Here is a 16,705-nt window from a genome sequence, read left to right as displayed (position 1 = left end):
CTAAAATATGAGCTAACCTAAATCTATTTATTTTTGTAAACTACCAGTTCTGCTAATCGTTCCGCAGTGTTTCTTGCTAGGTCAGGTGCCTGGTGTACAGTCCAATGTGTGCAGTCTGGAGTCCTGATCACTACCAAACTCTTTACAAGAAATGAGCTGCAAATGATTCTTTTTTAAATAAAAGCTTGCTTCCAGGATTCCAAAAATAAGAAAATACACTGTTTAAGGAAGTAATTTTAACTCCTTCACAACTAAAAAGACAAACAATGAAAAACTTTCTCACCCCTGTAGTTAAATGATTTTTAAAAATACCAGCACCTTGCTGACATTAAGGCTCTTCTTCCTTTTTATTTCTGCATGGCTGTAAACATTGATCAGTTTCAGAGGACTGGAAGGGAAACAGTCAGAGCTTAATGCACTACAAAAATTCTTGAAATGTATTTTATAAACACCTATTTTGAATTTCAAATGCATTATGATCTAGATTTCTCTACTGTTTGCCAAATATACATATGGAAAAACAAACTAGCACCAAAGGCTTACAAAAATCTTTCTCCGTATGCTTAAAACTGTCCTGGCCTAAATAAAGCTTTTCCCTTTGAGTCTAAAATAAAATAAAATAGCAAGCCAATAGACTTTTCTGGTGCTTATAATGTAGCTTTTAAATTTTACCAAAGCATATATTATTTCCACTTTCACATATTTTGTGTCCCCTCCTTTATCCTCCCAGCCTTCTACTGTTTTCTTACCTTTTTTTCCTCTCAGTTCCCTATTGTAAATATTCAGGTCACCAGAGTCATCTTACTAGAGTACATAAGGACTTGAAATAATCACTCCAAGGACCTTTCATAAAGGCAAACTCCTTGTTCACACAGGAATATGAAATAATGCAGAGTACTTGACACAACTCAGATTGTCCTACCACCTGCCATGTTGTATATTCCCATCTCTCTGGAAGGCAGAAGCATCCAGGAAGCCAATGAATGGGGGTATTGGTCCCTTTTGGAAGGCCTTGTGTTGCCTTCACAGCCTCAGATATCCCTTAAATACAATAATTTCCATATTTTCAAACCTTTTTTTTTTTTTTTTTTTTTTTTTAATAAAACCTATCAGTGTATTCTGCAGCTCTAGAAGCTTATTCCTCTGAATTGTATTTGCAGAGCTGATGCCTTAATCTAGGCCTGCCTTGTTTTAATAAAGTGCATCTTCCCCACCCCTTGCTTTATTTTGTGGGTTTAGGGGAAGACCGTTGGTTGCTTGGTTGTTTTGTTGGGGTTTTTTAAAGGCTTTTAATTATGATAAACACACCATTAATCAGTTCAGGCAAACATGTTTCATAGTTGATACAATTAATGCCCATCAGACTACTTCTTGATGGCAGCGTCCATCTCACCATGGTTAGACTAGTGACTTTTGAAAATAACCAGCCCATCATTATTAATTCCTCTGACATTCTGATAGAACATTTAATGATTATGAATTAATTTTGCATTAATGAGGATGTAATTAATGTGCACGTCCACAGAAATTAATGAAGATTTAGTAATTAATCAATTCATATAGGTTCTGATTCCCAAGGAACATAGATCAAGTAAATCAAACAAATATTCCCAAACACCAATTTCATGAAAGGATGCTGCATTTAAACAAATAAACCCAACTAATATACAGACATTTTAGGGTTCCCCCTCACCCCTTGAGAAGAAATTCCCCAATCCTTTTCTTGAATATCCATTTTGGCAATATGGAAGTTCTCATGGAAATGGCATTCAAACAGCTGTGCTTACATAAATGGTTCCTAATACTGCTCAGTGCCCTAATATAGAGCACATTTCCTAAATGTCAATTTTGTTTGTTTCCACTTTTAGGATTTTGTGAATTCTCTGAGTTTGTACACCAAAAGGCAAGCACATCATGTGAGTTCCTCTAAAAGTCAACTGACATAACTGTACACACACTGTAACAAAGCCAAAAATCATTCTATGGGGATGTGAGAGCCTCTGTTCATGAATCTAATTCAACAATAAACCTTAATCTTTTGAACAGTATTCCACGCTCCCCTACTCTGCCCCTCTACCCTCCCAGGATTACGCTGCGGGGGATAACACGTCATTATAATACTAGGCACAAGAGTTTAAACTGCATTTAAACCAGAACATTGCAAGGTCCCCAATTATTACAGTATAGGTGGAGCTCCATACTAAATGGCAGCATTAAGCTTTACTTCATTATATTAATACTTTCAACATGTATTTGCATAATTTTTTTGTTAGTCGGAAAATGGCAAGTCAGATGTCATGGACTGCTGCGCCTTCCAAAGTATGAGTCCTCTTTCTGCAAAACTACCAGTCCAAAGTACAGTCATATAGTAATTTTGAAATTCAGTATCTGCAGATACGAACATATCATCCTTCGGCAGGCAACAGCCAAAACAGAGGTTCAGTGTAAACCCAGGGGCAATACTGCGCCGCGTGTGGAACGGCAGTGTGCGGTAAGCCCAATTCCCGTTCCAGTGCAGGGCTCGCAGGAGGTTGCTACTCTGGTCTCCCAACCAGGGAGATGCTGTGGGAATCCTGGGGCTCGGTTACTGTGCTGCCTTAAACCTCATTTAGGAACCAAAATTATCTCCTTTCTGTACTCACTCTTTCCCAAAATCACCCATTACGTATACAACTTTCATTCTGAGCAGCCACAAAGCCTGGAAGAAGTCCTGGCTTCTCCACATTTCACTCAGGTACTTCATTTTACTGAAAAGCTGTTAACTTGTTCCCCAGAGAGATTTACCTGACTAGTGCCACTTATGTTATTTCTTACATTTACATGACTAAGTCATTATGGGAGAGATCTGGATCACTGGAAAAAAAAAAACAACAAAACTGTCTGCACCATTGAAAAGAGATCCATTTGTAGTAGGAAAGACCAAGCAAAACAGTGTTAAGCGCCGTTGCTGTTTGTTGCTATCATGTTATCCCGGAGCAGCTATCCAACAAGAAGATATTGGAGGCACTAACATAAATACTCTCTGAGGGGTTTGTTTTTTTTTTTTATTACTGCTGGCATTCTCCCTCTTACTTGGGACAGCTCTCAACCAGCGGCCTCTGAAGGAAGAAATCACAAATGATGGGTCAACTACTACAGAAATCTAGGGATAAGTGTCAGCAGCCACATTACAGATTTCATGGGCCACATCCAAGCCATCCCAGCGGTCCCAACTGAGCACCTGTTGAAGGGTGGGAGAAGAAAAACTGGTGCTAAGGAGCCCTGTGGCACAGGGCTGTGCAGGACAGCAGCCACTCAACACCAACCTCTGAGGTTTGCCTGAAAGGACTATCCTATGGTCAAATAGTACAAATTTCTATACTAAGATACTTTTACCTTACTGGTTGTATTTAAAAAAGAATTTATCTTCTAAAGAAAACCATTGCAGATTATGACAAAAGCTACCTACACTGCCAAGCTCTTTTCTTTGCTGTCTCTCTGATGTTCTTTAAAAACCCCCACACCATATCCTCTTAAAAGGCCTCCATTTCTTTCTCTTTGCCACACTGGAAATTCCTCACTTTAAATTGACTAGCATTCAGAAAATAGCCACACTAGAAAGCTTAGCACAGCGAATAAGCCTGAAGTAGGTGTCTCACTGGGCCAGGATCAGTATGGAGACTTAATCTGTAAACTGGTTTGCACAGACATAAATTAAATTTAAAAGGCCTGGAAGACATGTTCACAACTGGATCACATAATTTAAATCAGGTCCTTTGCAGTGCTGAGATTTAGGAATGTTTGCATAGTTTTGTTTTGGTTTGTTTTTCTTAATTTATTGCTTCCTGCATGGTCACTTGGCTGGGGGGGGGAAGCCCACAAACCAAAAATCCAGCTGTATATCATTGTTCTGCAGATGTCAGAGAAAGGAAAAGAAACTTCCTGGTTCACGATCAACATTCACGACAGGTAACAGGCACTGATTTACTTGCCTCAGACTTCCACTTCTGAATTATTCACTAAAAGCCTATTGCATGTCAATGGTAAGACAATAGTGCTCCTAAACTCCTAATTAAGGTCACCAATCAAAATGGAAAAATTCAGCAGGAACACAAATAGCTTTGCAGAAGATTTTATCGTAAGTGAAAAACATTTATTAACTCACAGAGGCATTGCAATCTTGACCTGACATAAGGCTGAAACAGTTGTAGTTTGAGATAGCTTTTGTTCATACAACAGGTGCCACAGTCAAACCATTTTTTCCATTTTGAAGGACTCCAAGAGCTTCCTCAGAGGCCCGTCAGTGCCAAAACTGTTTGTTCTTAACCAAGCAGAGGCACTTTTTAAAATGCCTGCAGCATATCTGCAAATGAAAGGCTGGCTTCAAGTCAGGGGCAGTCTGGTCCAGCTAGGAATGGTTAACTGGAAGTAGGAGTGCCTTGGTCATCCCCAGGACAGTTCTATAAAGAACCAAGAAATTTTAACCTAAATATGAGATGTCCATTGCCTGAATCTGAGTCATATCCAAAGCCACAAGGTTCTGCTTTTGACATACCCTTGTGTAACCAAGGCGATACAGAGGTCTTTGCACACTTACACAAACTCCCTTTCTGCCTAAGGCTCAGGAACATTCAGGGACCAGAGAACATACTAGATGTCCAAATAATTTATTTTAAGTCATAAATTTTTTTAATATATTGCCTGAATAAATACTTCTGTCTATATCATACCATCAAAGAATACCAAATATGAAAAATGTGGCTTTCTGGCCAAGCCATGTTATCACTTTAAGGTTAATAGTTTTCTTTAATATTATAAATATTTCAGAACACAGAACTTGCGTAATAATCAGCTCTTTAAAGACTGGGGCTTTTTTAATCTACTGAGCATCAAACAGGGACATTTACAATGAAGTACAAAGTTCCACTAAGAGGTCTTTAGGAAGCTGAGATTAAATTGGCTTCCAAGGTCTGGTCAGCCAGACCTTTCTCTGTGCGAGAGTTCTTCATCTTGCTAAAACCTTTGATAGTAAGGTTGTGGTCATCCACAAATGAATAATGCTGTATCAAGCTAATTTATTGAAGTAACTCAAGTTAAAACACAAACATACATAAAGGCTGAAGTTATGCCTTGTTATTTCAGCTACTGACACTGACTTCCAACAGGTTATTCTTTTTTCTTTCCCCTTTCTCTTTTAATTACCAAGAATATAGTTTGGAAAGGAGATGACAAATGCTATATTAAATCAACTCCTCTACACCTCCCAGCATTTCACGTCTTTGCCCCTGTACCATACCAAGGAGCAGTTTAGGCCTCCTATTAAAGTAGTTACAAGGCACTTCATTAGACCCCATTTTTGATACGGAGTTTCCATTAAGCAAGTACTTCTCACTTAGATGTTTGTTTCTTTGTCTTGTATTTGCCTCGTTAAGGATTAGCAACTTCTAAAGGGACTGCAGTAAGAAAACCATATAAAATGTGGCTTAGCATGATGTCCTTCATTACGCTCTGTAAAAAGAAGAAATTAAGGACGAGAGTCACAGCTTGTTACTCTATATTCAATTAGGACTGGTTTCTTTGTGGCTGTGGTTCATACAGGCTATGCAGTTATCTAATACAGCCCGATTCTGGCAGCAGAACAATTAGAATGCAAAGCGTAACCTAAAACAGGCTCTGGCAATATTTTTTTCCTTTGGTTGTGATGTCTTCAGCAGACTTAGAACAGCAGTCATCAGACTGTATTCTATGCTGAAATTCCAAACTCATACTCTGAAACCTTATGCAGCTTTTAAAATACTTAACGATGTGAAAATTGAATACGATATGACAGAAGAAAATAAGCAGAGAAGGGCTTTGGTGCCTACACACAGATATATATGTACAAAATCTAAGAGAAAAAGAAATGCTATATTTAAGCAAGAAATCCTAAAATGGAACTCTTTTCTGTGGTGAGGTCAAAACAGGCTCTTATGTTAACTAATAGGTCAATAATATGCTCAAGGTGTGCAATGCTGAAGCACACCAACAACAATAATAAATCTTGCACATCTCCCTCCTTTTGCATGACTCACTTCTAGCAAAGATTATGAGAATCTGGCAGGGTTTTCTACCTAACAGCAATCACCCTTTCTCCCCAGTTGGTCTGCACAGCTTCCTGATGAGGTGGCCTTTGCGCCGAGTATAGCGTAAAGTCAAGTCACACACAAATTAAAATACCTCTCCTCCTACACTTTTCCACCCTGGGGCTATTTTTTCCCCCAGACACATTCTTAAGCAGCCTTCTCTTTTACTGATGATAGCTCAGGTACTTCAATGGCAGCTTGAACAGCAACATGAAGGAAACACAATACCCAAACAACCTCCGTCTCCGGAAGTCTGTAAATTGCTTCCTGCCAAGAGCTAGGTAAGTATACTGGAAAAATATCGCTCTGGTTTTGACTTATTATATTCTTTTCCTGCTACTGGTCACTGTTAGAGACAGAGTGCTGTCTGAGACTGATGTTTGTCTGTATCTGGGACGTTCCTAAATGTGCATGTGGTCCTGCACTCTGGTCTACCCATCTACTGTAAGGTGGAAAGAGTTCAAATCCCCTCGCCTTTTCCTTTGTCGCTCCAATTCTTAACTGGTAGTTTCTAGCAGTTGTATTCTTCCTCCCAAATTCTGTTTCTGTTATAATTCACTATCTCTCAATGTTGTTTTCAATAAAAAACAACAAAAATATACTTAAAAGAGAACATCAAGTCGGGCTGTTGGATATTATCCACTGATCAGAAAGAAGCGTGGAGCATTTATTCATTTCAAAACCAGGAAATTAACAAGCTGCAGTGACAAGCCAACCAAACACTTTCAGAAATGACATATTTACCCTTTAGTTTGAGGTCCACGTTGTGTCGCAGCCAAGGATAAACACCATAGTTTGACATGTCTTCAGGAATTGGGTGATTATAAATCCAGCCATCACATGCAAATCGATAAAAGTTCTCACAGGGATCTACGGATTGATTTATCTTGCTTAGGATGGCAGCAGCTGTAAAAAAGACACCACACAGATTTTGTGGAACACTTTCTCCTAAACAGAGAATTACATGAGGCCACGGTCCAGAAACAGTGATCAACACTTACCAGTCTCTGCAATGTGATGCTGACCTCACTTGCAAACTAAGCCTTGCTGTTCTAGGACTGATGTGTGCCCTGATCTCTGTCAGAGCAGCAGTAATACCACCCAGCTTCTCTAGCATCTAACATGGCCTACATGAGAAGCAAAAAAAGGGCAACATATCTGCAACAAACGTTCGTGAGTGCCATACAGCAATGACCACTGATACTAGCACTACAGCAATGTGAACTGCCGGAGCCAGACACCTGGAAACAGGCTTTCCATTGTTGCCATGATAGAATTAATTGCCTGAGGAATTTAGTAGCAACACATATCAAGCAGACTGTAATTAGCATTCCAGAAATTATGCACTGTTTACCTTTAGCTGAATAGCTGCACAAGAAAACAAATCAAGTTCTGATCTACCATTCGTTGGAAAAGATAATTGTAGTATTTTCAGCTCAGTTTTGTGACTGCATCCCCACCAGTTGCTAATGTAGGTGAGACTGGAAAGAGAGATCAGTCTGACAAGCCAGAGACTTAATAGTTTTTGAGTATCTAATTACAGAATCATAGAATGGTTTGGGTTGGAAGGGACTTTTAAAGGTCATCTACTCTGTAGAATTTTTTCCTTATATCCAGTCTAAATCTACCCTCCCTTAATTTAAAACCATTACCCCTTGTCCTGTCACAACAGGCCTTGCTAAAGAGATTGCCCCCATCCTTCCTTTAGTCACCTTTTAAGTACTGAAAGGCTGCAGTAAGGTCTCCCCGCAGCCTTCTCTTGTCCAGGCTCAACTCCCCAACTCTCTCAGCCTGTCCTCACAGGAGAGGTGCTCCAGCCCTCAGATCGTTTTTGTGACCCTTCTCTGGACCCACTCCAACAGGTCCATGTCCTTCTTGTGCTGAGGGCTCCAGAGCTGGACGCAGCACTCCAGGTAGGGTCTCACCGGAGTGGAGTAGAGGGGCAGAATCACCTCCCTCAAACTGCTGGCCACGCTGCTTTTGATGCAGCCCAGGATACAGTTGGCTTTCTGGGCTGCGAGCGCATATTGTCAGGTCATGACCAGCCTTTCATCCACCACTACCCCCAAGTCGTTCTCCACAGGGCTGCTCTCAATCCCTTCATCCCCCAGCCTGTATTGATATGGGGGTTGCCCTGACCCAGGTGCAGGACCTTGCACTTGGCCTTGTTGAACCTCATGAGGTTCTCACAGGCCCACCTCTCCAGCTTGCCCAGGTCTCTCTGGATGACATTCCGTCCTTCTGGTGTGTCATCTGCACCGCTCATCTTGGTGTCATCTGCAGATTTGCTGAGAGTGCACTCCATCCCACTGTCTATGCCACCGAGGAAGATATTAAATAGTACTGGTCCCAGTACAGACCCCTGACGGACACCACTCATCACCGGTCTTCATCTGCACATTGACCACTACTCTTTGGATGCAACCACCCTACCAATTCCCATCCACTGAACAGTCCACCCACCAAAACTATATCTCTCCAGTTTAGAGAGAAGGATGCTGTGGGGGACCGTGTCAAAGGCCTTACAGAAGTCCAGATAGATGACATCTGTAGCTCTTCCCCTGTCCACTGATGCAGTCACTCCATCACAGAAGGCCACTAGGTTGGTCAGCAGGACTTGCCCTTGGCGAAGCCATGCTGGCTTCCTCAAATCACCTCCCTGTCCTCCAGGCACTTTAGCACAGCTTCTAGGAGGATCTGTTCCATGATTTTCCCAGGCACAGAGGCTGACAGGTTGGTAGTTCCCAGGGTCTTCCTTTCTACTCTTTTTAAAGATGCGCACAATGTTTCCCTTCTTCCAGTCCCAGGGACTTCACCTGACTGCCATGACTTTTCAAATATCATGGAGAGTGGCTTGGCAACTACATCAGCCAATTCTCTCAGGACTCTGGGATGCATCTCATCAGGTCCCATAGACTTGTGTATATCCAGTTTCCTCAGGTGGTCATGAACCTGATCTTCCCTTACAGTGGGAGGGGCTTTATTCCCCTGGTCTCCATCCTGCAGTCCATTGGCTTGGAAGGGGTGAGGAGAGAAGTTACTAGTGAAGACGGAGGCAAAGAAGTCGTTGAGTACCTCAGCCTTCTCCTTGTCTGTTGACACTAGGCCACCATTCTTCTTCATCATGGGGGGTATGCTTTCCTTGACTTTCCTTTTCTGGTTGATGTACCTGTAGAAGTCTTTCCTGTTTTTCTCTGTCTCCCTTGCCAAATTCAGCTCCAGCCACACTTTGGCTCTCCTGACCCCATCCCTAGTTAATGGATGATTAATCAAAACACCACTGCCTCCAAAACCCCAACAAAAAAAAAGAAAGAAAATGTGTAGGGGCTTCATCTTGAGCTTCAGAACAAAAAAACATCACTTAAGAAATTTGAATCTGAATTGGCTTTCTTCTTCTCACGTGCACATGAAATAACAAGGATTTTTTGGTAAGCTCAGCAGAAACTGGGATTTTGCAACAAGGCAGACTTGGACACCTACATGACCCGACTGTTTTAGCTCAGAATGCTCTGTGTAGTGACTACATAGTGTCTCGAGACCTGAGCTCTGCCTTTCTGAACAGCTTTTCAGGAGCAATAGAAAATCGCCAAGGTGTCAGATCTCTTTGGCAAAAGATGCCCAAATTGCCAAAATGTCTTCAATGTAGTCAGTCTGAGAGCTTCTGATGTGAGAGAGAGAATTACAGCTGAGACAGAAGTATCATAGGAAGAGTTACTTTAAGTGGATGAAGAAGAGTTATTGGATGCTAGAAATAGTACCACAAAATCTATAAAAGTTAACAGGATTCCTGCTAGGAGTTTTAATCAGTTATTTGGATAAGTTTCAAAACACATGATCATTTTGCCAAAATATGTCCACTATCCACATACTCCATGTCACTCGATGCAGGTAGATTTATGCCACAAACACTGTAATGCATGAAGGGGCTAATGTTTTTAAACTAAAGGAGGATAGATTCAGAAAGACATTTTTAACAATGAGTGGAGTGAAACACTGGCACAGGTTGCCCAGAGAGGTGGCAGATGCCCCATCCCTAGAGACATTCAAGGTCAGGCTGAACGAGGCTCTGAGCAACCTGATCTAATTGAAGATGTCCCTGCTCACTGCAGGGGGGTTGGACTAGATGACCTCTAAAGGTCCCTTCCAACCTAAACCATTCTATGATTCTATGATCCCACCTTACTTAGATATTTGCACTCATTCAAGAATCATTTCCAGAGGGTGGTGCCCAGGACAGCCAACAGCACTGTCGTTGCAGCCGAGTATGGAAGCAGAATGGGAAGGAATGTCATTGTAGTGTTGAGATCTGCATATTTTTCAATTTAGGGAGCCCCACAGAATTTGTCAGGATTTCAAACACCTCACAGCATCAGCTTGATACAGTTCAGAATGGAAATAAATACTCTTAGAATTTCACACAATGCCCATTTTGTTTCCAATAAAACAGCTCTAGGGGCAGATTTCCAGATGTGGAAGCTATTGTTTGATCTTTGCTCTTGTTGCACTCAGTGATAAACTCTCATTGATTTAGTGCGAGCACAACTCTGTCAAAACTGACCAGTGCAAAATGGGTGTGTCTTGGGTCCCACCAAGCCCAGTCCCTTTAGCTCGCTTTTAATACAAAGAGCTGCCCCAACTCTATAAGGGTTACCACATGTATCTCTGCGTGGGGAAAAGAGCCTGCCAATATGGAAGTAGTTGCAGATTTTGAGTCATAGTCACCCCATTACAATTGTGCAAGTCTGTGCAAGATCTGGCCCTAAAGCATTTCTGTGCTTAACAATTCACTTGGTAGTTTTCTGACTACTGGGAAGGAAAAAACAAAATACACCTGAAGGTCAAGTCACCCAATATTTTGTTTCCTATGGAAAAAAAATAAATAAACCCTATGGGAAACTTTGAGTTAACCTGGGTAGAATAGAGTTAAAACAATTTAAAACATGAGTTTTTATTGTAGAAAATAAACAGGGCTGCAGCAACTTAAACAGCGACTTGTGGGTTTTTTTCCTCTCTCGTTACTAATGAAGCTTTCTGAGTAAAATGTATCATGGAAAAAATTTAAACAGTATAAATAACTCATTAACATTCTATAATCATTATATAATAGAAAGGATAAAAATGTTGCTTACCAGCTTCAATGCATTCTGAGGTCAAACAGTACTGTTGCTTTGGATGAAACTTTATAAGACCTTGGCTAACTGCAAAATGAAAAACCATAATGAGATCATTTGTAACAAATTTTGACCATTGCATCCAAATGTTGTGTACTTGATCACTCAAATGTCAGTGCAAGCTCTGGCCCTAATACATCTCTGACTACATTGATTACAGTTAGAACATATCTTAAGTAAATACTGCAGCTCATAACAAGTAATTTTCGCCTCCTGTGCCTGCTTTCTCCTTCCTCTGGCTTTGTTCACAGGGAACATGGAGCAAGGGCTGTCTCTCAGTGTGCATTTGCACAGTGCCTGGAGTAACAACACTTCAGCCTTACTCACTGACACCGAGTGCCACCACAATACAAACAATTAATCGTTGTTGCTGTCCTCCTCCAGAGATGCACCTTTCACAGCTGGCAATGCAACATGGAGCTATCTAGCCACCTTCTGCACGGTTTCCACAGCTCCTCCTGAGCTGCGGGGCTCGGGCGGCCCTGCTGCACATCCTCCTGCCGCAGCACTGCGCCACCCGCTCCCACCGGCACGACCCAGCACCAACAGGATGCTTCCAGGGTCCCCTTATTCCAGCCTGGAAAAAACCAGATATCAGTGGGCACAGGGATGGCTGGGGTTTATAAGGCACAGCGCAGTTTCTGTCTGAACAGGCTTCCAAACGTATTGTGATTGTATTTGCTTCCAAAAACCGTGCTAACGAGAACTATGAAATTGTCGGTTAATTTTGCTCATCTTCTGAAGATGTGTATTACATCTGCCACTGAAACTTAAGCATAGGAATTGCTAATTTCAGACACTGTTGTCAGGCAGTAAATATTCAGATAATTGATACTTGGGATGAGGATGGGAGAGTCCCAAGGGGGAGGTGAAATAAGACTCAGTAGATGTGCTCAGTAGACATAAAGAAATGACTTGTTATATCCATTATCTTAATAACTCAGTCCATAGCAAAAATAAAAAATAAAAACAAACAGAAAACCCAACAAGGGAATATATTAACATATCATAGGTGTACCAGCGTTGATAGTTATAAAGCAGTTTCTCCTGTAGTTGTATATCGTTCAAAAGGGATGGAAAATGTGAAATGCTATTTCAGCACAGGAGAATTTTATTGTAAAAAACCTAAAGCTAGAATCAAATATAAAGCTGTTTCATCTCTTCCAATCTCACAGCTTTAACGACAATTAATGACTAAAATGGCTGGATTTCAATCAAATTTTCTTAGGTTTACTTTTAAGTAAAGTACTTTTAGACTTTAAGACTTTTAGTACTTTAGACTTTAAGAATACTGACCTTTAGTTTAGTAGTACTTAAAACTTACTGTGAACGTAGAACTATTTCTGGACAACTTTACCAAAGCTTGCACTGACTCAGCGAAACATAACACCTCAACAACCTTTTTAAATTAGCCAAGAAATACACAAGATTTTGAAGCATGTGAAGACTGTACTTGGAATACTGAAGCACAGTAGAAAATAGGGAAGTGGAGGTCTCCAGAACACGATTTTGAGCCATATGAAAAACAAATAAAGGATAATGTGCGTATTAATTAAGTGTTACACTCCTTCCAACTCACCTTTTCCCTGCTTTAAAGTTAGCCTTTTAGAACCTAATCGGGTCTTGAGAGTTGGCTAGATATTTTTTTCTTAACAAAACACAGAAAGGAGGGAAAATCCCAGACACCATTTTACTTTCTTGCACTTGATAGAAAATGAGGGAGAAGGAAAAAGAATCAGTAAAGAATCTGAAGTAGCCCTCATGGTTTTGATAGGTATAAACAAAAGCAAAATACCAACAATACCAGAAATACCAACTGTTTTTGTTCCATTTATAACTTCATCATTAGAGCAAGTTAAAAAAAAATTTTTTGGCAGTAACGTTTCCCTTTTAATTAACAGTTAATTTTCATTGAAAAACTTTGCCTGGTTTTGTTCTCTTGCCTTTTGTTGTTGTTGTTAAGAGAGCTAACCATTACATTTTTACCTACAGTTGTGGTTACAACACTCAGTGTCCCAGCTTCTTCCTTTATAAGCCTATTTCCAGATTCTTAAGAAAATATACACCATAATTAAGTTCCCCCAAAAAATCTGAAGCGGAAAAAGGTAAACAAATATGCAGATGCAAATAACGTGGATGTTACTATAATCTGAGAAGTCCAAAGAGCTACCAAGTCAGGAGGAGAGGCTGCCAAATTGAGGTTCAAAGCTGCCTGACGTATTGCCCAAGGGAACTGGAGAGCGATGTTCTTCCTTTTGCTTTGGCCCTGGCTCCCAAGAAGGAGGCTCCTGCCTTCCCACAGCCCAAACCACCATCCAGGGCTGCAGGCAGGACCCCACATGGTGCCAAGTGACTCCCCTGGTAGCTCCCCTCTCAAGTCACAGTACGGCTACAGCCGGTAAGAGCAAGTAACTGTAAATAAAAATACGTGATTCTCTCAGATATCTCTTAGAGTTGTAGGAACTCTGAGAAGAAGAAACAAGAGAAGCAAGAGAAGGCTATGTTTCACTCTGCAGACTGGAGAATTGAAGGGAAATTGTTTCAGGTCTACCAGAAACAGCAAGTTTTGCAGATTAAATGAAAACTGAAGAAAAAAGGTCATCTTGAGGTGTCTGAAATGTTTCACATGACCAGAAATAATGAACTCCTTTCCTACAGCTTAGCAAAACTGAAAAAGAGTTAACTCAAACGTACAAACAAAACGCAGTGTCACAATGAAATGTGGAAACATTGCATTGACAAAATATTCAACCAAAACAACTTAACTTTTTTCCTTTATTCTTTGGAAATTGTCTGAGGTTTTCAACCCAAACAAATCCTAAAAATATTTTGGTTGACCCAAGGCCAGCATTTTTATTTTCTTAGCAGTTATGCCAATGAAAATTTTGACATTGAATCCCTGGCTACGGAATAGGCCTCAACACACTTAGAAAACTATCTCTGAGAACTAACATAATTGCTTGAATTTTCACGTCTGGTCTATGTGTAAAGCATTTCTCTCTCTGACAAGCTATGGTGGTAAATGTCTATTGCTTTTTACAAGCAATACGTAAAACATTTAGCGCTAAAAAAAAAAGAAATAAGGTCAGTCCATTACTTCCTGTGTTTGACGTTGTATCCTTTAAGTAAAAAACATTATTTTTCATCTAGGAACAATATTTTGCACTAACAAGTTGAAGAATCAATCTTGCTCATGTTTATAAAGACTTTTGTTAAATTGAGTGGGTTTACTCACATACACAAAAGTTCATTGCCTGTAAATGTTTGTAGAATTTGCTCTAGAGCAGAAAAACACTAATGGAGTGCAAGCCCAGTGCTTTAAATAGTCTATAGAAAACCGGGCATAATTTTCTCTGCTGTGATTATAAATGAAGCAGACCTTTCACTCAAGATCACAAGAGCATAAAAGATCGGAGGGATGAAAAAGACATGCTTAGAGGCTAAGTTCCCTCCAGTCTGAGGAAATCTGTGTTGGTCTAAAGAAATTAGAGGTTGGGCTGAATTATTCCAAAAGAGGATCTGTCTCTGCAAGTTCTTACAGGATCCAATACTGCTTTCTTTTCACTGCTTGGTCACAATCTGTGAGTTCGTAATCAGCATTACTCTCAGGAATAATCTCACCCGTTTCTCCCCATTCTGAGAAAGAAGCCAATTCTGCCTAGAACATATTCAACTGAGTATCCAAATTTAAATTCAGCATTCAAAAAGTTACATAAGCTCAAGTTGCATCTCCCAGCTCCAGCGTCCCCACAAGAAATCACTTTCCTGACACATTTCCATTTCAGGATAAATATAAAATGGGGGGAAAGGAAGAAGAGACTGAGACTTTCACCAAAACACATTGTGGAGCACAAACACGGGCACCAAGCAGACAAGCTGGGGAGGGTTGCGTTCAGGTTAGCCTCGACCTTTTCACTTACCCAAGAAAAGTACGGTGCCAAGCACAACGGTGCCGCTCACAAAGACGCCGAGGGCGATCCGCGTGGCTTTGCTGGCTGCTCTCCTGGCCTCGGGTACTGTCTCTCCTTCCATCAGGATAGCTTGGGACGTGCTCGCTCTCACAGAAGCCTGCTTTTTCTCTGCTGCTGTGGTATCAGTATTTCAACTGCTCACAAACTGAACCCATGAGCTCCTCTCCTCCTCTCTTCTATTTACAACTCCAGGTTTCTGTCGTGAACCATTTCCTAGGCACTTCCTGCTCTCCCCCCTCAAAGGAAAATCACGCGTAAAATAGTAGCTGTCTCCTACGTTTTCCTCTGACCAGGAGGAGGAAAGGCAAGCGGTGACCACTGTATGTACAGCCCTTGCTGCCTGTAGAGCATCTATGAGCCAATCGCTCAGCAGACCCCTTTATCAGGGGTGCCGAACACGAGGATTTCACAACGTTGCTGAACAGATGTTTTAGCTATTGAAACATATAGCTGTAAAACCCTTTACAATCAGCTCAGGATTGCTGACAGCTTTTACAAACACAAGAGTGATGGAAGGTTTTCTTTTTTCCTCATGCGCTTACTTAAAAAGACTAATTATCTGCTGACTAAAGTTTCCTCCTCTTAAACCATTCCTGCTGCATCATTTGGCTTCACCAGAAGAGATACCCATTCAGCGGACAAATCCCTTTTTAAAGCTTCCTAAGAGCTCATATAATATCATGTAGCATTTTATTTTGGGAATTTGGTATGTGACACTGTTTGCCAAAAATCACAGTCATGCAGCACAAAGCAATAATCAGCACAACCTACGGAATAGTGCTGCTTTAAAAGCCAGACTTTTTTTTCCAGGCAAGATATTTCAGTTCTCGCTGATATGCAATGAATCTTAGAAGATCGTCCTGTGCTCCCAAGTCAAGTACTACTATGAGCTTAGTGGAAAGTATCTATTTGGCACTTCAAGTTGGTGGGAAATAGTGTTGTGGTTTTTTTTTTAAAGAAAAGCTTCTTTATATGGATTTCTTAGTTTCTGACTTAGACTTGATCCTCTCTCCAGGTGGCAAAGTTTCCCCATTTATCAGGTAAAAAAATTACTCATTTCACAGTGAATTCTCTGAGCTAACTCTGACATTCAGCCCTCTGAGGAGCTCTCACTTCCTCCAGAGCTGGACTCCTATGCAAAACATAAGGATGCAGGGAGAGGCAGCTCCATGCTCATGCTCCCAACAACAGTTTATGTGTCTGAGTTACTTCTGTGTGGATTTATGAGTTATTATCTCAGCCTCCAAACATCCTGATAAAAAAACTGTGCAAGTAGGGAGAAGAAAGGCATATGTCACAAGGTGTGCGTGATGGCAGTTATCTGTTTGGAGACTGAATGGATTTTCCCTTTGAGTACCTGCACACAAGTTGTCCTGGATGCCAGATGGGCATAAAGGGGAAACCCATTCCACCCACAGAAGACTTAGAGCTTGAAAATCCTGAAACTGCTCACTCCTCAACC

The 16,705-nt window shown here is 40.9% G+C and overlaps 1 protein-coding gene across 1 annotated transcript in view; it reads right to left on the bottom strand.

The window, feature by feature from the left end:
- The window catches only part of PHEX (phosphate regulating endopeptidase X-linked), a 111,892-nt gene extending 96,088 nt beyond the window's left edge, over positions 1-15,804 (bottom strand). Inside the window, exons 1-3 of the mRNA XM_075096995.1 lie at positions 15,193-15,804; positions 11,231-11,299; positions 6,846-7,007 (exon numbers count right to left, since the gene is read on the bottom strand). Of these exons, the coding sequence (XP_074953096.1) occupies positions 6,846-7,007; positions 11,231-11,299; positions 15,193-15,304 (343 nt within the window). The 5' untranslated portion in view covers positions 15,305-15,804. The remainder of the gene's footprint in view (positions 1-6,845; positions 7,008-11,230; positions 11,300-15,192) is intronic.
- Positions 15,805-16,705: the final 901 nt, after the last annotated feature.

The sequence above is a fragment of the Phalacrocorax aristotelis genome, chromosome 1 (genome assembly GCF_949628215.1).
Source record: "Phalacrocorax aristotelis chromosome 1, bGulAri2.1, whole genome shotgun sequence".
In the NCBI taxonomy this organism is placed as follows: domain Eukaryota; kingdom Metazoa; phylum Chordata; class Aves; order Suliformes; family Phalacrocoracidae; genus Phalacrocorax; species Phalacrocorax aristotelis.
The sequence above is the reverse complement of the archived record's forward strand: the minus strand, read 5'-3'. Positions and strand labels throughout refer to the sequence as shown.